At 29.6% G+C, this 26245-nt stretch overlaps 1 protein-coding gene across 1 annotated transcript; it reads right to left on the bottom strand.

Moving 5' to 3' along the window:
* Nucleotides 1–14: 14 nt before the first annotated feature.
* On the bottom strand, nt 15–24759 carry LOC110995680. Its single transcript, XM_045631902.1, has 6 exons — nt 24605–24759; nt 23292–23431; nt 15072–15225; nt 5573–5692; nt 3768–3816; nt 15–262 (listed from the first exon to the last, which is right to left on the bottom strand). Exons 3-6 carry the CDS (start codon nt 15218–15220, stop codon nt 218–220), a joined length of 363 nt encoding a protein of 120 aa, XP_045487858.1. The 5' UTR covers nt 15221–15225; nt 23292–23431; nt 24605–24759; the 3' UTR covers nt 15–217.
* Nucleotides 24760–26245: the final 1486 nt, after the last annotated feature.

Here is a 26245-nt window from a genome sequence, read left to right on the forward strand (position 1 = left end):
AAATGAAACAACAATTTAATATTCGAATTGCTTATATTTCAAACTTTACGTTGAATGTAGTACATCAATAACAATATACATAGTACATAGACTACTTAATGGAACAAAAATAGGAACATCAATTCTTTAATAAAAGATCTAAGTAAATAAAGATCAGCAGAGCAGCATTGTAGTAAAGTTCCGTGATGGATTAAGCTGAGGTGACCAATTGCATCTCTCATCTCCTTCTAGCGTATGTCAACCAGGCTGGTAAGTCTGGCTTCTGTAAGGGAAACTAACATTAAAAGATACACGCTTATAAAGATCTAAGTTACTTAACAAATATAATTTAATTAAACACTAAAAATTAATGTTTATAAGATTTGAACACTAAAATCAAATAATAATATGAACTAAGATTTTTATCATCATAATGAAAATCATTATGAAATCGGTGTTTGAATCACAGCTAATTAGGTGATGAAATACCAATTTCATTTCGCCGGATGCGACCACGCGATTTCAATTTTCAAACTATCAGTTTGTGACATTATTATTGTTCTTGCCGGCGACCGATCTACGTAAAATTATAAAATACCTCCATTTCTCACAGCTCTCTTTATTGGTATACCAAATTTTATCAAGCTCTCATAGAAATGTGACAATTTTTTTTTCTTTTATTTGGGTATCGCAATTTCATAGTAAAATTCAAAGATATATGTCTAATGATTCATTAAAATAATAAGAAAATGTGGAATTCTCAGGAAATAGATTAATTTAAGTGATACAATTTTGCATTATCGCCTCAGGACAAAGGCGGTTGTTAATGAAATTAGCAAGTTTAATAATACCCCTACGAGAATAACGGCTTTGAGGCTACAAAGTAATTAACTAGTAATCTATTTAACAGAAATTCGTTCATCAATGCAATTTTGACCACTACTTGGAATTTGATTAGTTATAGAATTTAAGACATCTCATTAGTCTCAAAACATCGTGATTTATTGTCTCCAAAAGTTTTTTTACAATACTGTTAGTGTTACACGCATATAACTATTTATAACAAACAAACAGTTTGAAACAGTTTGACGATGTTTCTTGTTAATTAACCTTCACACACTTTAGCCTAGACTTTTTAGTTTTTTTCCTAAAATTAAACAGATTGCAAAAAATATTTATTTATTCCATATTTCCTATTTTTACAATAACTTAATACTTCCGCACTATGTTTTCTTTTACCGTTCGAGCGAATATGAATTGCGCACATGAAAAGAAAGTCCATTGGTGTAAGTCGGGGATCGAACCTAATAGTTCATTTATATTTAAAATATCCCCTTTTTGTGATTAAAACTCTTTTTTTTGTAATTAAAAGATTTTACAATTTAGTTGTAGAACAGATCATAGTTTTAAGTTAGATAAATAATGTGTAACCATGCAACAGATATATGAACGATTATTGCTATGTTTGTATGATTATTGTACCCTTTTTACAAAAATAAATGAAGCGAAATTCTCTAATTGAGGCGTATAGGGGTTTTATAAAACCCCAAATCCAATTACGTAAATACTAAAAACAAAAGAACTAAAAAAGTTTCGTTATATATTGCTTACACAATATATCTGTGAGCGGAGGTAAATGACAAAATCTATTCAATATCTTTAATGTCAATAGCATGTAAATCCCTGGCTATAAGATCGACTTGACATAAATTTAATATAGAGTTGATTCAATATTGCATTTAACGTCAAACCATAAACTGCAGACGTATATCATGATAATATAATGTAAGCGATACGATGGTTATGATTATTGAATCTATATTACTTTAATCTATCTTTTATTATAAAAATAAAAATCAGTGACACTACAACCTCTTTAGGTCTAAGCCTCAGATTTCTGAATCAGTTTCATGATTTTTTCAGCCTCCAGTGCCTGACACATGCCATTGACTTTTTGGGTCTAAGACATGTCGGTTTTCTCAAGATTGTTTGCTACACTATTCGAGCGAATGTAAATTGTGCACATAGAAGGAAAGTCCATTGGTGCACAGCCAGGGATCGAACCTACCACCTGAGGGATAAGAGTCGTACGCTGAAGCCACTAGACCAACACTGTCTTATATTTATGTAGGCCCGTCATTTTTTTTAATGTTTGTAGATGTGTTCTTTAAAATTTTGGAGGCTTTATTAATTTTTCTATCATCAATAGTTTTCGCAGCGCATGCATTTTTGTACACCTTGGGTAAAATTATTGTAGTATCGGTAGGGTACCTAACTCATTTTTTTCTTGCACTAAAAATAGTCTATGTGAGTGATAATGTAGCATTCAAATGGTGAAATAATTTTTAAATCGGTCTAGTACGTTTTGAGGCAATTCGTTACAAACACACATACAAATTTTTCCTCATTATAATATTAGTATAGATAAATTAATATGTTACCTACTGGACGTATTATACCAGTATCAAGCTAAATTGATATAAATGTATAAATATAATTATCTTTAACTGTACAACAATAGTTTCAAATGTTGCGCAAATATTTTTTAGTTAACATAAAATTTGCACAAAAATTCATTGAAACAGTTTATACTGTCAGACCACTTAAACACTTAAACGAAGCTGGTTTTACCGCAATCTAACAATTTCAGACTTAATTGAATTTTAGATTGATCCTTGGTACAAGAATAACAATAACAAACGCTCTGAGATGATCAAATCACAAATAATAATGACGTGGTATTATTAGCCGCTTTTGTAATTTACGTAGCGTGAGTTATAGATGCAAAAACCAATCATTTCTAGAAATAGATTTTCATTAAAACGCCTCTGTTTCTGAAATTAGTTAATTTTGAACATAACTGAACCAAGAAACCTATTAAATTGTTTTAGTAAAAGTATACAATATTATTATCTTACCTATACGAAATTCAGAGATATCGCACAAGATTCTAGATGAAGTTTCAACCAAATAAGTAAATTTGAATAGTACTAACAAACTAAACGCGAGCTATACTCAGTTTCCTTTGAAGTTACATCAAATATATACTTGAATGATTTAATGTAAATTTATTCTATTATAAAACTAACAATTATTTTTGTGTGTTCCTATTGTAATGCCCATCGGCAAACATTTTTAAATAAACAAATAAATTCTCGTGGTTCAATAAAAATTAAATAGCCGTCAGAAATCCGCCTTGCTTCCAATGAGAAACAAAAGAAATGACATCAATTAATGACGAAAATAATAATAAAAATAATCCTTAATGGTGTTAAAAAGGTTAACGAGTGCCTAATGATATCCTAAAGGACCAAAGTATTAACAATTGAGCACTCCATTATCATTGAACGTGTAAATCAGTTTTGAGTACATTTTTCAGGTACACAGTAAGTTCGTTCTTATTAGTGAATCCAGATACAAATAAATAAAAGTCGTTAAATCGTTATTGATTTTATAGGCTAGAAACCAGCCTGTAGTTTTGTACCTAACACAAGTCATCATTGCGTCTAAGATATTACTTCAGAGATTTTAATGCGAGACTAGAATAAACAAACTGTGACAATATTTTTATTTCATTTCGAAATGCAGGAGTAGTAATAATAATATTTAGCGTCAGATCTTGCCCTAAGATATGCTCTTTTTATATGCACAAATATGCGCAATTAACAAAAAAAAATTGTCCCTCGCCGAACAAGCAGGTTAAAAATAAAAGACGCTAGTAATGACAAGAATAGATCGATTAGATATATACTAGGTTCTGAATTATAAATGAATTTTTATTTACTTACTTCAAGATCCTTTCCCCAGTTCGAATAAGCCTCCGATCGTTTTCCAAACCTGTTGACAATGTCAAAACATTTAGAAAAATTAAATTACTGAAAATTCTTTTACTTTAGCGGTTAGAACGAAGTTAACATAATGGAGAAGTTTTGTTGCTAAATTACTTTGGGTCACATTTCTACACAAAAATATAGGCACTCGAAAATGTTTCAAAAAGCTTTTAAAAAATACAAGGTAGGTACGGTATAATATTTATATAAGTAAAATTGTATATACTCTAAAACTAACAGGGATAAATCTAACTAACTAAAAGCAACAACGAAATGTTACGAATTAAGTATATTCGATAATTACAAAACATGTAAAAACATTATAATATACGATATGTAACAAAATCTAATCATTTCAACTTATTATCATTTGTCTCTTTTTATCACATAAACAAAATTGAAAGACGGAAAAGGACGAAATAATTCAATTAGACTGATTCAGTTCTTATGCGTAAGTGTATTGTGATTTAAGAGTAAATATATAAATTAGGTTTAACTATTTTCTAATGTCACGAGGCCGCCTCCACACTTCCCTCGGGTGTAGTTTTACACGGAATATAAGATGAGACATGTTCCTTGAAACATATTGGTTTCAGATCGTCAGACTGTATTTTAATTAGCAAACGTTTCGCTAATTAATTAGTGAGTAATGCAAGTAAAGGGGTTAAAGTCACAGTAGCGTAAAACAAATTGTATTTATCCTTTCTTGATGTTTTATTTATTTCAAGATTTATTAGCGAACGTCATATGAATCTTAATAAGTTTAACCGCGGAATATTGTAACACAAATATTTATTATATGTCACTACGAGTACGCTTTCTATTGGTAAAATAGCTGTTAATGTTTACTTAATGCAAACACAAATTTAACAATTAATATTAATGAAGGGCAGAAACATTGTATATAAAATGATATTTTAGATATGATAAATAGATTTTAAGGAGCAGTGGTCAAACGGGCAGGAGGCTCACCCGATGTTAAGTGATACCACCGGCTATGGACAATCTCAATGCCAGAAGGCTCGCGAGTGCGTTGCCGGCCTTTTAAGAATTGGTACGCTCTTTTCTTGGAGGACCCCAAGTCCAATTGGTTCGGAAATACTTCAGTGGGCAGCTGGTTCCACAAAGTGGTGGTGCGCGGCAAAAATGATATAAAAATGTGAGCCTTCACGGGACGCCTGGCAGATGTGAAACATCAACATTATTTTGGAAAAGTAGTAAGCAGAAAAGAACAGATTTTGATAGGAACTAAATAATGATAAAATAAAATATTACGATTTTTTTCCAGATAACGATGACTATTTATTGAATAAAAAATTATTTTCATTAGATATTTTTAATGTGAAATTTACTACTGCATATAGACTGTATATAGGTATATAATATGTAACTACTTTTGCATGCATTTGTCGCGCTCCTAAACAAGACTGCTATGGTAACAATTAATACAAAACACAGCGGTTTTATAATCTAACATATTGTGATATATTATTATATTATTTTGTAATAATAATACCATCAAATAGCGCGGCGACGCGTCGCCACGGCATGCGTCGCCACGGCAGAAATCGGTTTTACGTGCGGCTATAGATGTTTCACATCAATAATTTAAATTTATTTACCATAGTCAAATTCCAAGTTGATATAGAGAAAGCTATTCACACATAAATGAAAGGTCCTTAAACGTATAACAAATAACATGCTGATGACAGAAGACGCACTACTAGAAATAGGGATGGGAAACATCGACATCGATATCGTACCTTGGTCGGGTGTGGTAGGAGTAAATGCGGTCTAGTTTCTGCAGCTGTAGGAGCCGCACAGCACGATCTAACAAGTCTGGGTCGACCCGATCCATTGCCGCTACGTCACGGCGGTCAATCCTGCCAAGACGACACCGATTACAACACCGCGACCAAGATACGACCCGATGGAATTTGACAGAAAATATCACGATAGTTAGCGCAATAATTCAAATACCGAACATACTACCTGCTAATAATTTACAGTTCAGACAATGTAAGAAGTCCATACACCTCATACAAAATACATTTTCAATTTCAGTAATTTATAGTGCATAGAAAAACTACAGGAATACTTTAATTAAAAAGGTTATGTGAATTATATTGGACTTTTATTTTATTTCTATTTGTTACTTATACATACTGTCCAAGTATTCGTGCGTACTGTCTGAATGACTGGCTAGAGCTTGCTGAAGCTAAATTTTAACATAGTAACAAAATATCCTAATTTATTAAAAGTATATTTATCGTTTAGTTAACTATTAAAGTTTATTTAATAACAACATCGATGCCGGGATTGTTAAATTTCGTTGTATGAGTGTTGGTGGACTGAGATGTGGACTGGACTCAATACTATAGAGCATAGGGAGATTATTCAATTTTTTGAGTAGTACCTATAATGTGGTACTGAAAGCAGACCTTGGCGTAGCTTTTTTTTATATGAAGTGTCAATCCCTTTTGTGATTCCAATCAAAGTATCAATATACACCATGCACATTATTAAATATAACAATAACTATATAATATCATTAATAAATTTACTACGTTTATAACGAAGTTATTATTAATCTAAACCTACTACGAATCTTACACTACGAAACATTTTATTGATTGAATATAAAACATATATAATGCGATTGTTGGATTTAGTATATATTTTTTAACAGATACATAATTTTAAGATGACCTCAAAGCTGGCAATTTACACAAATGTTCAGTATGATTTAACCTTTAGCAAGTGAAATGATCTAGTTCATTCTTATAAGACGTGAATAAATATAATTTGACAGCCTACTCATGTACTTGATATATTGACAGTAATCTACTAACCTCTCAATTTTATATATTACAGATGATAGACGCTAATCTGAATATGATCTGTTTCGCTGTCTCAAACAAATAATGTGTAAAATTTCAAGCAAATTTCGGTATCTTATATATTTTTAGGGTAATACGAAACATTAATGAGCTTTATTATTGTTTATTAAACGGTGTACTGTTGGACCAAATTAATTTTCATAAGAAATTGTATACATAAGTAATTCAAGAAGCGTACAACACGAAAAGTAAATATATATATATTTCAGTATAAGAATTTGTATATTTTAGTTCATATTCCACAGAAAAGTTGGGCGAAAAATTAATTTTTCCAATCCGAGTAAGGAACTTTGGGTAAAATTCGAAACTTTTAACATTCGTAATTTGGGGCTTCTTATAATATTTATTTAAAAGTAAGCTGGGTGTATCTTATTTGAATTTCATTTGTCCTTATTTTTTTTTATAAAACAGGGGAAAATGGGACCTCACCTGATGTTAAGTGATACCGCCGCCCATGAACACTCTCAATGCCAGGGGGCTCGCGAGCGCGTTGCCTAAATGAAATTGGTTCGGAAATACTTCAGTGGGCAGCTGGTTCCACAAAGTTTTAGTTTACTTCTCTCAATACTTCTCCAAAGATAAAGCATGATAATGATTATGCACACAATATTATGATGTTAGAGTTGCATAACGCAATTAAACAGATACAAACATAACGAGTTATTCAAAAAAAATCTTGGATTCACGAAAAAATATTACATAATTTAGTTCTATAAAGTTTATGAGTAATGGTCCGTGTACATTAGCACATTCTCTGCATCAGTAACTTTAAAAAAGTCACTCACGGGCAGTTTAGTTAGTGTTAGTGCAATTTCACACCGCTTTTTATGTTCGATAATTAATTAAATGTACAATATAAACATGCAATAAAAATATTTTATTTGTATACCTACACATAAGCTTATTTAGATGAAAATGATGAAATGGGAATATAAAAAAACCTACCTGTAATAATAACAAAGAACGAAACGATAATATTTGCTTTAACAAACTGATCCCTGACATTGACGTAGTGATATTTACTATTTGCAACGCTTGACCGAACAATTTTCTCTATTGAAATAAACTTATCAAAGTGTACCAAGATTAGTAGAATATTAAAATATTTCTGTAACATTATAGGTATATAAACGGGATATTATTATAACATTTAGATAACTTCATAGTTAAGTTATATGTTAATCATCTAAAACTTTTCGTCAAAAGCGTCACAGCAAATTTACAAAAATAATTTCTTAACATTTTAAAACCTTTATTAATATCAAGAATATAATTACTTCCGTGAAACTCTTATGACAATGATAGCAGAACTATGAACTGATTAATTATGACAATTCACTAAAATTAATAAAATCTGATTCTATAATTGTTAATGTATATGCGTTTAAGCATAAATATTTGCTTGTTAGCTTAGGTTAATCCTATTTCTTATAAACTATATTTTTAACCCGACAATGGTTCACGATTAGTTCGATACGATACGATTATATTTATCTAACTCATTATTAAACGTGTCGACTTTTTGCGCGGCGTCTTTTAAAATCAAAGAAATAAAAGTCCCCTTTCCTTCAAGCCTACGCACATACATTACCAAATAGATCCAACCATTCCTTTTATATCTAATGGTCGACTTAATGCTATTATAAATATAATCGGAAATCATCAAATAATCTTTTACTTTGATAAAAAATTCACAAATGTCTTAAAGTTTGTTATTTATAAAAATATCGCAAAACCGTAATCCTCAAATAAGGTTTTAACGTCCATTAGGGTAATTCTAATTCATCTCGAAAAGAGTTGTTTCGTAGAAGAGTGTTTAGTTTACCGTACATAAATAGGTATTTTTTCAGTATTTTCATACATAAATTATGTATGAAAATACTGGATAAAATTGGATAACATTCAACAACATATGAAAATTGGATTTTAGTATTGAATCGTTTTTAATAAATAAATAAATATATAAACATGCAGCGATAATCATAAAAGCTGAGTCGGTTTTCTATTTTAAATAATATATATTATGTATCAGCAGTTTTAAAGTTTTGAAATACCTAATCTAACTTCAACAATACACATAACAATATTTAAAACGGATTAAAATATTACCTTTATAATATTATTCCATTAAAATAACACAAAACGAGTCATAGCATTCGCACGTTAACACAAAGTGCCTTTGTGACGAGAAAATTGAAAATTCTATTTTATTGCGGAGTGACTTTCGCGGAGAGGCGTCAAGTTTTTAACCCATTCAAAGTTTCAAAGCTTTAGACATACGAGCCACAAAGAGGTGTAATGTGGAGAAAGTTTCCCCATACAACGATTTAATCATAATTTTGCTGAGTTTTTAAAATCCAAGAAATTATTAAATTAATAGTAAAAAAGAATTTCACTTCAAACAGAACATACTTGATTTAAATTAACAACAAAAGAATTCTTTATACTTTATATAACTTTGTGTATTTGATGTTAAAATTCAGGTATGTGTCAGGTCATTGTAAAGATACGATTCAACGATCAATAGTGTTCGAAACATCTATCCAATCAATCAAATAGTTCCCGGATTTCGAAGAAAGATATACAATATGACAATAGATACGATTGCCGCTGTAATGGAGACAAAAGAGAAATATGAATAAGAATAACAAATTGCATTCAATATGTATTATATATTAATAGCTGCTCATTCGGTCGTAGTTAATTAGTGTTGCCTGGAAGAGATCGCGCAGTAGGAATCAGGCCATCCGTTTCTCCATGATTTTTTTAAGTTTATTGTTTTTTTGGAAAAAAGATTTTTCTTCCTATTATTCAATTCAATTACATTTACATAGTACGAGAAAACTTTATAAAATATGTTCAAGATTATGATTTAGAAGAAACTATTTATTTCCATATTTTCTACCTAAAGCCATTGATTGTTAGAAGGACGGTTATCTTGAAAATATTTTTGCAATATGGCACCGAGTTCCTCATAAAAGCAATTTAACAGTGACAATGACCAAACGAAATAAATTTTCATTGTGGCATTCTGTTCAAATGTCCGTAATTACTAAGTGCTACTTTAGTATATTAAGTTTTGAAACAGCGACAACATTTTTGATAATATCACCTACATTTTACTTGATTAATCGTTACATTACTAAGATTTAAAGCAAACAACATCTCTATGAATAATTATATAATATTAGATACATCATATAATTATTATATTCGGACATATTTGTGCGTAGACTTTGTTGATTATTCTTTGCAGCCTTTGTGCCTTTAATCCCGAAACCTTATTGTATGGCCGGGAGCAAAATGGAAATAGAACGGGAATGCGTTACGTATGCTATGGAGAGGGTTGGGAAACAATAATGTAAACAATTTCTATATGGTTTAAATATAATGAGGTAGTTTATAGGAATTGTAATTAAATATTTTAAAAAAAACCGTCCCGATGATTAAATAATATTTAGTTTATTATGTTCAAAGTAATCTATAACACAGAAATGCCTTTAACTAGAAATCTATAAACGCAAGACAAAAATTAAAAAAAAAACAAACAAACAACAAAAAATTCTTACACTTCTCTTCTTTTAAATCTTATTTTCTTTTATTCTATAGATTAAAGTCGTATATGGTTGTTTAGAAAGAAAGCTGCGAAAACCACAATATAGAACTAAGTGCCTGTACAACTTGCTACGAGGAATCCTTGTTGAGAATAGTTGAGTGGGGACAGTTAAACTATTTTAAATTCTGAACGTAAGATTAAATTTGTTTTGAGGATCAAAGGGGTTGTATGGAGCTAATCAGATACCTACACAGGAATTATTTCATCACAAAATAGATATCGTACATATGTATGATAAACAGTTTTATCGTTTTTTCAAAGTAAGTTTGTGTAAGGTCTTTGTTTCTTTTAAGATACATATGACTCGTCTTTGTATCAATTTATTGTTATGAATATAACTTTAAACAATTTGTTAAATAATTATAGCTAGAATCCCAATAAAGTAATTTTTAAGGCATTTTAGTATAGACTATCTATCGAGTTCAAGGTACAAAAAAACCTACTAACCTTAGAACTGCAATAAATATTATGAGCATAAAGAAAAGGAAAGAAGAAAATCGATTTTTGTACAAGGATATTTCATTCAACAAATTGTAATTTCAAAACGCTGTGCTGAAAATGAGCTTTATAAACTTAATCCATGACGCAGTATGTTGCAGTCACACACAATAGCTTTTATGGCACTTCCTGTTACGGTAGAATAAACCTCACGTGATTTTATTCAAACTGACTTATATTTAAAAGTGGGCTATAAATAGATCATTTCACTGAACGTAGTTTGTTTCAATCATGGGTGTTACAGAAAAAATACGAATGCAGTATAATTTTGTAAAAACAATTTTCTTGGTAGGGTGTAGGCATCACATAAATACTGAACATAATTTTACAAAAAAAACTCCCTTTTTTAAATAAACCAAACTGCATGAATTTCTAACAACCTTAAACGACAGAGGTCTTTTCTCCAAATTCTAAAAAAAAGAGGTCATACTTTATCCTTCAAATATTCAAAGCATAGTTGTTTTTTTGTTTATATATTGATTTAAAACTTCGGTAGGAGCACGTCCGGAAAATTTCTTCTGGTTATTACAAAACTTTTAACTAAAAACCGTTACAAGTTTTGCACACATACTATGAAACTTTTATGGATCTTATTTGCTTCGAACAACTTAACATGAGCTTAGAGATGTTAAACGTTATTTTTATTGTTATGAAACTTTTTTCTAAGAACTTCTAGTAGATTTTCCTGTCTGGAGCACGATTTTATATGTATTAATATATAAAATCTATATTAATGCATATAAAGAGATCCAGATCCAGATCGAGTCAGAGTACCGTTTTTATATTCAATAAAATACTAAATGTCTCTTTTGTAGTTGTTACTTATTATAAGATTATTATTATAATTATTTCGATCGAAACGAAAGTTACTTTTAAAGGCCCTTCCTAAGAACGGCTGCTGGCGAGAAATATGTACTGTAAACTGTACTATATATAGAGTATAATTAAATTTTGATCATATGCAATTTAATATGAATTATATCTCAGTCGTGTAGACTAAACACGTAGATCTAGATTCTAGATATATCTATAATTTACCTTATTTATGTTACTATTGTACTACATCCTTTAACGTAACTTTTATTTCTTAATCAGATACGATTTAATAATAATTTTGCTGTATAATTATCAAGTAAAAATAAGAAAAACGTACATGTAGATCAGAAATAATACAATGTACAAAACGAATGTCCATTGTTATGAATTCCTATTATTGGAAAGATTTTAAAAATGGAACGACGTTAAATGTTCCTTAAGGTTATTGTTAACGCATGTCTTAGCTTTTTTATTATCGATTGTATTTAAAAATGTCTTTGCTAATTTCATAGAGAACTGTTTTATAAAAAACCTTAAAGTTCATGTAAGTAATAAAAGTATTTTAATGGACTTCAATTCAAAATAAAGTTATAATTCGATGATTACTTCATCTTTTCTTTTTAAATGCAAGTGTATTAAGAAAGTGTACAATGAAATTATTTATATATATACTTTAGTTTAGGTTAGTTTTGATATAAAATTAATTAAATACAGTTATAAATGTATGTTGTCAGCTACGACTCATCTTAAACAAGGCAAAATACATATTAAACTTTAACATGTTAAATTATGTCGCTTAAAAACATTTCTCTAATTACAACCGTAGTATGTTACGTGGTTGACCAAGAGTTGACTGAACAAAACGTAATTTCAACTAAAAGCTACAACAGGTGGAGGCTTGACAAAGCGGTGATTACGTCATCATTTCAGTGACTGGACCGAATGGATAAGATAAGCCCGTGTCCAAATTACAGCGCGTTTCAAATAAACGCTATTTTACGATGTATTCTGTGTTCACTCCCACGGGAACGCTTCAAATGGGAAACGGGAGACGTCAAGCCATTTGTGGCTTTTGATTATAGTCCTAGCTGTGTGAGTGGGTAGAAAGTGAACAATTACACTCTCTCTTATTTATAAGCTATTTTACCTACCTCATAAAAAAAATACAAAAATCATTTATTCATGTAGGTAAAATAATGAACACTTATGAACGTCAAACATTATATTTTACATTTACTGCCAGTTCTCAAATCAAGGGTGTAGAACCGAAGAGAAGAACTGGCAATAAACTCTTCGCCACTCTTTTTAATCGCCAAGTTTTTGCTGGTGCTAAATATATTGTAAACCCTTGTTTGACAATCATTCATTAAAATTATGTTTATCTAAAAAATACAATTAATTGGGATAAAGAGAATTACAATATTTAATGACAAATGACAAATTCATATGGAAAATATTTTACGAAAGTTAAGTAGAAATATATTATAAGGGTGCCTACCTAACAGTGTGTGCCTACAGTGGTGCCTAACTAACCTACAGTTTTGTATTTGATCCAGCCATATCAATCAGTATAGATTATCAGGATTTGTTTATTCAGCGTCGCAATATTTTCATATTCATTCACAGTAATTTGGAGTTTCAGTTCAAAGAAGAAACTTTAACAAGATTTGTTTAGTGATAATTAACAACAATGGTTTATGTAAAACACGTTTTCAATTTTGGCCCATACTTGTAACTCCACATAGTTGTAATTAGATCTACAAAATGGGATTACAATTTGCGTTGCTTATTCATTGCCCAAATAAGCAACGCAGAAATTTTCATTCATTTTATGATTTTATGAGGCTTAATAAAAACGTAATGTCGTAACTCTGTGACTGTATAGAAAGTATATTCGAGTGTTAAAATCTTTCATAAAACTTGCCCTTTTCTTGTATATTAATTTATGGTATGCTGAAACATTTAAGTTCATTCCTTGGAAGCCTTTTATTTAAAAAAAACAACAAGGATTACATGTCATGAAGGTATTTAAGTCCACCTCTTTGTAATATCACATTCTATTTAATAAACCACTTTTTCGTCGATGAGTCTATATTTATTTAAGTGAATGTGGAAAAAAAGAGTTATTTTGCCATGTAAAGCTACAGAGCCAAAGGTTATATTATTTGAAACCTAAATAACACACTTTAACCTTCTGCAAATTTTTCTTTATTCCTTAAAGTTCATACCATACACAAGTTATTATACCATGTCTTTATACCGCCAACTGTTTTGAATTCTCAAATAATTGAATGAATTATTAAGATGGAATCTCTGTTTCTTTATATTCTACGCGATTTCATATATAATTTAGTATTAAATTTCAGTTATATTAAGCCATTTAAAATGTATTGAATATAAGATGATATTTAGATATCTTCATGGTAGAACTTTATTTAACATATTCTTAAAAAATTTGATCAAACATTTCGCATTTATTTCTTTAAAACTAAAATAGGATATTCTAAATAAGGGTTTCATTTGTATTCAAGAAGTTCGATACTTTCTTTAGTCTCGTTTCAGTTTGTTTTTTTTAATAAAATATTCCGATGAACAACCGTTATTTTATATTAAAATTATTTTTACCAATCTTACAGGTTTAATGTTTTGTTTTCTCGGAAATTCATTATTATACATTTATTATAATATATATTTAACCTTAGAACATACACAAAAATATCAACCTGTTGACTAGTTTGGTAATTAATCCTAAATTATCATTATATATGCGTAGTAACTAAAGTATCCGTAGAAAAACTGCAGAACTTCTGATCTATTTATACTCCGACGAACAACGCATGTTCTAGATATAATTTACAATTATTATATCTTTACAATACAATACGTCACAAAGACCGAATGAGGAAATGGCCAAGGGTAAAATCTCAACAGAATTATACTCATTTATCTTGCGTTCTTTCATTAATTACTCATTTATATATTTCAAAATATGCCTGTATATATGGACAAAAAGTTATGTTTAAAAGTAATAGTCAGCCTGGTAAAACATTGTTAGTTACGGCTCCAATAATATTATCAACATCTTAATATATTTAAAGAAAAACACTTTTTTACGGATTATAGTTATGTATTATTGTATTTAAACTTATAATTATTTGGACATAATTTTAAATTTAAACCGACGTTTCGCGTGCTTTACAGCGTGCGTGGTCACGGTGACTGAAGACAAAGGTGTTAAATGTCAAAAAGTATTACAGCTGCAGAAAATGTTGTGTTATCTGTATTTATTACAGATAACATATCATTTTCTGCAAATTTTAAACATAAAATACAATAATACATAACTATAATCCGTAAAAAAGTGTTTTTCTTTAAATGTGTAAAAGTTATGTTAATAAAAGACAATACTATCTTAATATATTTAAATCTCACCTCGGTCTAGAAGCCTGTGTATAGTACCGGTCAAGCTCTTGCAGCATACGTAGTGCATCCGCCATATCATGAGGGCCTTCCTCCCTCGCCTCGATGCAGGCAGCTGCCACCAAAACGCCCAACGCAAATAGGAACCTCTTGCTCAACATTGTGTCTGAAAGAAATAATGTATGTGCATATGATATTTATTACACAGTGCTGTTAGCTAATGGTATGCTGGCACGATTTTATTTGGATAACATATCTTTAACACTGTTATTAATGCAACGATTTCTTCACAATATTTTATGAGAACGGTAAACTAAGTATTGCGCTACGCTTTCTGGCGTAGTAAATAAATTTCACATAGCTCCTAGTTTAGGTAGCGAAGGTTTCTTTGAGTCAGTTGGCACTTGAAAGGCAAACCAAAAATATAAACGCGGCGGTAGAAACGTGGTAAGTAGTTAAGGACCAGAACAAATATATGTAGGAAAAAAAATTATAAGGTTTTGTTATATCTACTAAATTCAACTTATATATTACCTACATGTTTTTTTAAATTGTAATGCTTTGCTATCTATCACAAATGCGAGATATATAACACAAAAAATATTCACCACTTATAATTCTAGAAGTATCCTTCAATTGTTTTACCAGTATTTTTTTATATAAAAGTATAAGTAGCATAACTATAATATAAAGAAATACATACACAAAAGACAAAACAATTATTACAACGACTTTAAAAGATCTTAATACTCGTAGTAGTATTAATCTTACTACCTACTTAGTTTCAAACTAACTTAATTGTTAAAGTTAAAACATGTCATGTCATACACACATGTTTCATACGGTCTTACTTGAAGAACCAGTGGTGTCCAGTGTAGTTTTATTATGTTAAATAAATTCGTAATATATTTCTAACAAAACATTTTCTAATCCAACTGCAACCCTTATATTGGACTTTATATTTTTAAATATGCAGATTATTAATCCGTTAGCTTCACTCTTCATTTCAAAAATTGATAACATCTTCGACTAACTTTTGAAGTAGTGAAACATTTTTAAAACCTTAAAGTTTGCCAATTAGAAGCCTTTAATTAAAACATTCCATTCGTTACAGGATAACTAAAGTTATGAAACAATAAACACTTTAGTTTGTTTTGTTTTTGACGGGATTTCTTTTTAATATTTTAATTATTGACATTCCATTTATTAGAACTTAAAAAACTCCATACTGTCTTAATTTAAGATTATTTTTGTATTGTACATGAATTCTTCTTTTATGTAATATTTAAAATATCACATAGGCTCTACACCAGTCAGTCAATCAGTGTCAAAGTCTAATCTAAACTTTTTCAATAATTAATAGTTACGAAGCTTAAAAATCAACATAGACGTTAAAATTGTCTTCGTCTTAAGTTTCTATTAATTTTTAATCCTTTATCCATCGAGTCTTCTCTTTAGTTCTCATCAACTTAAAACTTAGTATTAAATTAAGTAAGTTAAAGATTTGATTTTCTTAAGCTTCAAAGCCGATACAAAATCAATTATAATTAGCAACGTTACCTATATGTTATTACTTATTTTAACTCACAATTTAATACCCTGTTTCTAATTTTGTGGAATACAAAATTTTTGCAAATATTCTGTCAACTCAATTTGTTAATTAGCTTGAGAGCGATGGTACTTTCCGAACTCTGAATCTAGTATCACTGTGGATGAGCCCAAGAACCGAAAAGGGTAAATTTACTGGAAGTATTCATGAAAATACATATTTATTATGATTTTAGTATTCATTAACCGGCCTCTACATGTGCTCGCGAAAATAAATTTACGTAATGCTATTGTTGCGAAATCTATCTATCTATCGAACGGGATATCACTTTATTTTACCTCTTTCTTATTAAATTGTAAGTGTAAGTAAATTGTATACTTACAGGTAACTTTCTTAATTACACTTGATTGATTGCGATTAGGCTTTAAAGCTTAAGAAAGTTCTAAACATAAATTATAACAATGTTGATGAGAACTTGAAAGGAGACGAAGCGATAAAAGATTAAAAATTAATAAAAACTTATAACGGTGTCAATTTTAGCGTCTCTTGAAAAGGCTTAGATATCAGATCGCCTAAGACTAAAGAAAAAAGATGATCTAAGAAGATGTCTTAGCATTTTCTGTTTTACTGACTGACCATCTCGTTACACTGTTAAAATATAATATGTTAATATTTTTTTAATATAGCTTTTATATGAATCATAATAAAGAATGGAAGTACAGGACAAAAGTAATACTTAAATTAGGTAAATAAGGAAACTCTTGATATCTGTTCCAAAAACTATTAAATGAAGTCAAAACGATAATGCGATTCGTTTCATTGTGATTGGTCAATATCGTGTGGTCGTGTCGCTACCTGTGGTTATAGATAGATTAGAAATGCTCTTCAACATTGTGGGGGGTGGCAACATAAAACATTATCTAATTAAACATAAAACAGAATAGTTGATTTTACTAGTCAAAACCATAGACAGGTACTAGCAATATCAATTCAAAATTAGTTTTTTCATTTAAAAGATTTGGGTGTAAGTAATATTGAGATATTTCTTTCGACTATCGAAGGATTTAATTGAAAATCACCGAACCAGTTAATAAGGGTTGATGTCTATTAAAATATGAATTATATTGCCAATATAATATTCAATAACGAACTCTGAATTTTGTTGATGATAATATAAAATATGACATAAAAAAATATGACTCACTCACTTCTTGTGTGCTGGAAATTGTTTGTTTATCTATTTTGATATGTTAAGGAACAGTTTGTGATAATTGAATTTAGAACCTATATTTTTATTTCAATTCATTATAATAATGTTTTAACCTTATTGAAAAAGTTTATTTAAATAAATTTAACGTAAAACTTTTCACTTATAATGAACGTGAAAAACGTAAAAGAAGAGTTTTATTGTATGAACTTAGCCTAGAAAACATTATAAATTTGATTTTAATTGAATTGGATTACTAAAACAGTATACATTTCGAGCAAACGAGTAATAAAAATGCATTAATAAACAAATAATGTTTTTATACAATTTTGAAATAAAACTATCAATTTGTATTAAAAATTCTCCATTTTTCTTATTTTCTTTCTATATGCAAATTGGTATAAACGATTTAAGCAAGACTTGACTCTTTTTTTTTTTTTTTTTTTTTTTTTTGTAATAATTTTCACTCTACTCCCCTGCCATAGTGTCCAGGGACTTTATATTTCACTGATATTATTTAACGCGTCGGGAATTACGCCCCGACTACATCGGTAATATTTTTATTAACAATATTCATGGGCGAGCCGGGGCGCAATTCCCCGCGAGACCCGCTCTTTCTGTTTTATTTGCCGCCTTTATATATACAACTATTTTTTCACAGAACCGTTCCAGGCACGGTCTGTGCTTTATTAATATGTCCTGTAGGCCTGTAGACTTGACTCTTGCTGAACGTAAGTTTAAATCTAATAAAATCTCTACTTTAGGCAAGAAATAATAACTAATAAATTAATGAAAAGTCACTGCGAGCATAAGACATATTTAAAATGTTCACTGTCAATACCTTCGTGTCTCTTTGGATTTGGGGTAGTAAAAAACAATAAATCGAGACGTCCCAAGAGTTTATCAATCAAATATATTCCATATTTCTGCTGATGGAAAACGTAAAATGTCATATATACGAACCTACAGAGATTTCATTGCGGATATACGATATTGAATAATGTTCCCCTTTTGTTTTTTTTTAGACTCCGAAATGATGAAACGCTAGTAATTGGATTGCGAGTATACTAAAAGTGCAAATTTGGTTCAAGTCATGTATGCAATTTTGATCAAAATCTCTCAATGTTCTATGATTTTAAATCAACATTAATGTATTTACAAGCCAATAACCATATTGTAACTGTTCAAATAAAAGTACCCCATAGTGTTGATAACCCTCTTTTACGAATCACTCATGGCAAGAAAATAAAGCTCGAGATAAAACTATCTATCTATTTATTTCTACTTATCTATCTATTTTATCAAATACTTATCTTGAACTAGTAACGCGAGTTATGTAACCTAAGTATTAGTTAAGTTATATATAAATATTTTAGTTTATATTTAGAAGCGTAAACAAAACTTAAACAATCATCGCACAATTGAACCCTTTAGCATACTCATAAATTATATTTTAACATTCTCGTTTCCAATAATGTCCAATCTTATTTAGATTTGTGAACCCTTAGTCAGTTAGTTAGTTTTTGTTGGCGACGCAACTCCACTATTACCCGTAATTCTGTTGGTTATAAGCTCATAATACTCATACATTTTAAGTCAAAATACGTTATCCAGCTTCAAACTGTTCTATAAAAAAACTATTTTTTTTGAACATATCCATACAACCGCCACCAAATTTAATTTGCGATGAAACAAATGATTCACTCTATTCATTATTGTTAACTAGTTTACTTTATTATAGTATTTAAGATAATAAGATTTGTCGAGGACAGCAGGTTTTTTGCATTGGGTTATTGTTTTGCCATTGCAATGTTAACGCCAATGTTAACTTTCAAACAATAATCTCAAATCAATACAGATATAATTCGAAGTTAATAATAACAACGATTTATCGGCGTATTAAACCCAAACATAATACGTAGGCCTACGACGCCAGCTGCGAATAAATGTTCTAATATCGATTGACATATAAAATTATTATTTTAATAACAATCTTACGTATAAAATATCTACGTATATGTATATCAAATATAATTCTGGGCATATATGTACAGGGTAGGTTAATTTTTAAGCTTGGCTTCTATATATATTAGACATATAAAAAAATATATGTCTAATATAATATGCCTTATCTTTTCTAGTGAAATCCATAATGGTGTATGAAAAAAATGTCTAATTCTTTTTTTACAATTATGTATGCCTAAAACAAGTAAATCTGAAGATATTTAGTTAAACATGAATTGGGTTTTCATAGAATGTATTCGGTATTCATTATCATTGTTTATTTTTAGCGGAACATTAATGGATTAATTTCTGAAGGTATTGTTACTAAAAGTTAACTCTCAGCTAATTACCTATACGTGACTAATACCAGTTTAATTATTGTATTACATTATCTAAAATCCTATTAGTAATTATAGTAGTGATAAACTTTTATCGCACTCTATCGCGATCACTTTATTAGCTTTCAGCTTAAACTATTATCTGTGGATTTGTGTGTTTTAACATTAATTAAGAGATGTACAAAGAGTATAAAAACTCCTGCGAAATATAAAAAATAAATATTTGAATACTGCACTGGATTTAAACAACAACTTTGGCAGCAGCACTTTAGAATTTAACCCCAAGATTTGTTACTCATTACAAAGCTAATAAAGAAAAAACTTAAACACGGGGGGGGGTCGACTTTGTTTTAAATAGGGCGTCGGAGTTTGTTGAAAAATAATTAATACAAACTACACGTAGGTACAAAAGATTCGTTAATAATAGCGCACAATGTACATATTATTATAATTTTACACAGGGTATAATAATGACGGGGTCGCAAGACTTTTTTACTTAACTTTTTAGCTTTATTCTGGGTCGCGATATAAACATGGTTAAGAAACGATGTACTAGTGGGACGTAATGAAGCGCAGGTGGCTTATTTTAGTTAGGTTAAGGAAATTAATTAAAATATCTGGTCCGGAATCCTCCTATACTTTTTTACCAATTGCTTAAAGTTGAAGCGTTATTTATTATTTATTTAAACATCGATGACAATTAGACCATTGAAGGTTTCAATGTCAAACGTTTGGGGTAATCATATAAAAAATGAGTGCAAAACCGTTACAATATTTATGGATTATATCTTTATGGTAAAATTTAGAATTTACCATTTTTATAAGTTACAAGTTATACCACACCTGTCTTTTACTGTCGTGGACGAAATTAAATCTTAATACAGTGTAGTGACTTTGCAGATATTTTCGTATTTTCTAATGTCATTATAGACTGAAATCTAGAATTACGTTGTGAAAGGAAGTATGAAAAGTATAGCGAGAAATCAAATTGTTCATTTCCGTTTCCTGTGTAGTCTTCACTCGACCAGTGAAGATTTCTTTTTAAAAATATTATACAAAATTGTCAGAATGATTGATGAGCATTTATAAACATAAAATATTGTGTGTTTAAGACTTTAACAAAAAGTGAAGTAAATACAAACAGATATTCGAGAAACATATTTTTTTTACTATACATTCCAATATGCATTATCCGAGTAAGTATAGTATTCCGATTCGTATGTAATCCCTGCATAAAATAAAAAATCAATAAAGAATCATTGGCACTGCAACTTGTTTAGGACCAGGCTTTAGATTTCTGAATCTGTTTCTTATCATTTGTCGATCTAATAGGGAAATAAGTGATCAGCCTCCTGTATCTGGAGAGACTTTTTGGGTCAAAGGCATGCCGGTTTCCTCATAATGTTTTCATTCACCGTTCAAGTGAATATTAAATGCTCATATAGAAAGAAAGGCCACTTGTGCACAGCCGAAAGTTGAACCTACGACCTCAAGTATGAGATGGTCACATGTTGCTAAAAAATCATGAATACTACCGATAAAATAACTATAATTAAAATTTTGCTACATTTGTAATAAAAGTTCCAAAATCGATTATTTAATATTCCCATTCATCCCATTCTCCATTATAAGTTAAAAACTAATCATCGATGCGTTTTAATTTTCATAAAATAATAGAAATTCGCGCTTCAATTTACTTTGTCAATATTTAAATATTGTTGATCCTTCATATCTGCGAGTATTTGGTTTAATTTGAATGAAAAATATTCAGTTTTCCACTTAATCCTCGCTGCATGTATTGATTTAACAAAAAATGCAGGTTGAATAATCTCCGAACAATAAATATTAGAATTATTATTAATTATGGGTATATACTGTCGTTGAAAAAACCCGAAATTTTTGTTTTCTGTATATAACTTCAAATGATTTGGCTTGGCAAATATATGGAATGACTTTAGAAATCCTGTGGACAGATTTTTAGGACATAATTAAAATACTAATAGAAAAATTTATAATAATATCGAACATAAGTCTGCTGTTTTAGATTACTATTTGTAGTAAAAATACAAATCAAGATAGATTTTTGTTGTGTTGCTTTACCTGTCGTTTTAAACATTAAATCATGAAAACTCGTCAATTTTGAACGGAAAAAATCAGAACAAAAAACAAATAATAAACAGACAAAAAATAGTAATTCTACAAAACTATATTTTTGTCAAAATCTAATATTATTGTACTGTTATCATAGGTTTCAGCATTAAAAAAAGTGAGTAACTTACTATGTCAGGCGTATTAACTGTTAATTACGTACATAGAGATACTATTTGGATAGGATTGGATTTTTTAATAATTATTTAAACAAATAAATAAATTCATTTTAATAAATTACTTCACGTTACGCAATGTATAAAAATAAAAACGAATTAAAAATATATTTCATGGAGCATCTTAAAGTCAAAGCCAAAAAAAAACTCAAATAAAATTGAAAAATAAATTATTACGATGTCTAAAGAAATGTGTTAAAAGATTTATAAATTTTGCCTCAAGCGTAGTATCGATGGACGCAAAATAAGGTGTTAAACCTGACAATAAAAATAAATAAAATATTTTTACAAAATTGTTGATGGAGCTGTCTATAAAATCGTTTTCTAAAAGGCTGTATTTTTTTATTTTATAAAAACAATAATGTACAATTATGAATCTAATAGTTAATAATACAATGTGTATCTGGAATTTATTTCCCCATTTATGATTCCTGAGTCTACAGATTTCATAAATTGGGTTCGATTGAATGATTGAATAAGATGGGTGAATTTTGTATCAAACGAGAAGATTTATCAGTTACGTAATATTCGATAAATATTGTGTATTTTACTATTATATTAATATTGTGTACAAATTTCTGTTGTAGCCGAAAGGAATATGTGAGTATTTTTTTAAATATTTAGTTGTAACTATACAATATCAGAACTTAAGCATCATAAAATAAATAATTAAATCATAACAATTTTTAAGATATATTATTACTTATATAAAGGGTTATGTATTATTTAATACTTTAAAATTTAAGTAAAGAAGTTTATGAGTAGAAAATAAACAGACATTTAGATATTTTATCTTAAGCTTCCACTTACCTCGAGTTTTTCGACCGACGCGACGTAAGACCAAAGTGGTAAAGCTCGAAAGTGCAACAAGTTCTAGCGGCAAAAGTGCTGTATCCGGCCCTTATATCCAGCATTAGGGCGGGCGGAAGGCGGAGCCGCGCAGGCGCCCCCTACGCGGAAATTAAAAAAAAACTTTAACAAAGGTTACCATAAAGAGGTTTCACGGTACACGTCATTTTCGTTCAAAACTTTTATGGACACAAAAGTGATTAAAATTTAATGTAAACATTGTTTCAACCTGGTTTCAAATTTTGATAATATTATGAAAACGGAAATAGAAATCAGAATTATTTATTCTTATTATGTAACTTCCCCTTGTCAGGGCTTTGAGTAACTTTATTATGTTAAAGAAAGACTGCCACATCTGTAAAGTACACATCGATAATCAAAGATCGCATTTTCATAAGATTTTCACTACGTACAGAATGAAAGCGCATCACAATCAATTTGTTTCTGTTAATCAATGGCCAAATTGATATCTTGGCTATTATGCGTAAATAAAATAAAATATACACTGAAGTTGATATAGATAGATCGCATACCTAGTTCGGTCAAGCAAAGTCACCTTACAAGTCTCTTTTGTATTTAATCGTCATTTCTGATATTTATATTAGAAAATAGATAACGTACTTCAATATCATGATTAACAAGTAATACTTTATTTAATAATACTGGTAGGAAGATATTGGCTCTATTAAGAAATGACAATCTATATTTTTTTCCTCCTAAATCCACTACATAACAATATCTTTAACCTTCACCCATTAGCCAAATAATTTCTGGCAAAGTTACACAAAGACGTAGCTCGTAAGTCTCCCTAACTGTATTATTAAAAAGCGACCTCTTAGTGGATGTTATAAAGCTTTGAAAAATGTATTAAATTTAATTATACTATCGAACTTTTATATTTTATAAAAAGTTAGATAAACTTTCTAATTTTCGCCTTAATTTTTCAGTTGATTTTTATTACCAAATATTAATGTAAATAAAACTAATATTTTTTTAAATTTAGTTTGAAGTGGAATTTTGTAATATTAATTAAACCGTTCGCGTTGGGGTAGTTTCATAATTTAAAATAAATTAATGTAAAATCGTGCCTGGTCACAGTCAGAAAAACAGACGCTTAATTTATAGGCTATTTTATATTTTGACTCATAATTTTCATGAACATAATTTAATGGAATACATCCAATTCTTAATTAATTTATTGTAGCTGATGCGATCTACATGCGGCAGATTTGATTCTAACTGTTATATCATTTGCTAATTTATTGTGTTCTAACCTTAATTATTGTTGAGTAGTAGCAGTATACAGCAGTGCTGTCTGTCTAGTGGCTTCAGCATGTGACTTTAATCGCTGAGGTCGTAGGTTCGATCGCGGTCATCAGTCCCAAAAACGTCGACGGCATGTGTCGGGTAGAGAAGGCCGACCAACTTGCCTATTAGATTGACAAATGAGAATGAAACAGATAAATAAATCTACATAAATCTGAGGCCCAGAACTAAAAAGCTTGTAGCGCCTCTGATTTATTTAATTTACTATTATACCTAAATAATAATAAATAATAACTAACTAGATTAAATTTTATTAATACTGAATCTGAAAATAAAACAAGTAAAATTAAATTAACCCAGAAATCACATTCCATTAAAACGGCACAAAAACGAAATATTTTGAATTTGACCCACCCTTCGACATAATATTATTACATAAACCAGACGAGATCAACTTATGTACTTACCTGTCTTTAATAAGTATAAATGTGCTGATTTCAAATCAGCCAACATGAGCGGGGTCAACAAACTTCAAAACTTGGTGTTCCAATTGTCATAAAAATTATTTGTCATCCGTTATTTCCATTAAATGCAAATAGTGACATGTACTTTCAAATTCGATGTGGCGTTTTACAAAACTCATTACGAGTTTTCGAACGAATCCCATTACTCATTGGCTATTTTGACAATATACTCGCCGCTCGCGATTTCATTTGCTTGAAAATGATGTTTCAATATTCCGAAACGCAATTGTTTTGATAAACAAATATTTATCTTTATAATATTTGTAATAGCCTACTTTATATAATATCTAAATTCCAGAGTCCTAAATTAAGTACACACATGATGGTATGTCACTATAAGCATGGACTCGCATTTGTTTAGTATTAATTGGGCTTTAGATAGTTGCCCTTTGAACTCAAACACGCACATTTCGTTTTACAAGACGTTAAATTAAATTATTCCTGAGAAAAAACCTAGAAACAAAACAATCTTGGTAAAAGTAATAATCCTTCTTAATAAAGGGATTAAAACGTGTCAAAATTATTGTAGGTAGTCTTCATTCGTTAGATTGATTACGTCAAGTTATTTCATAATAAACGTGTTACGTCATACTGCAAATGGCATCACGTCATAGGATAGGTACTCACAGGTTAACAGGAATTAATGTAATCACATATTTATCTAGGAAATCCTATTTTGAACGACGATAGTAACGCTCTGATACTCATCCCGCCCACTTGATCAAGAATCGTTTTAATTAATCTGATTATATACCTAACAGGGATGTATTTACATATTCAATAAAATCTGTAAAAACAAATACATTATCAAAGAATCATATCGTAAATATAATTTTTAAAAGTCTAATATACTGCACATTATAAGACACGTTATAACTTACAATATTGTTATTATTAGCAGATAACTTCATAATTACAATCAAATCAGAGGGTAGCCGATCCTTGTCAAAGTAGCGTTGGCGGGAATCGCTATGATCCAGTCTAGTGGAAATCTGTAGCTGAAGTTAAATTTAAATCTTAGCATTTTCCTCTACTTTCGATGGGACTTTATCATCCATAGAACAACAAGATACGCTATATTTTGAGTTTTACTTTATGATTCCATTATTAAATATACCTAATATT

Source organism: Pieris rapae, chromosome 17 (assembly GCF_905147795.1).
Source record: "Pieris rapae chromosome 17, ilPieRapa1.1, whole genome shotgun sequence".
NCBI classification, from domain to species: Eukaryota; Metazoa; Arthropoda; class Insecta; order Lepidoptera; family Pieridae; genus Pieris; species Pieris rapae.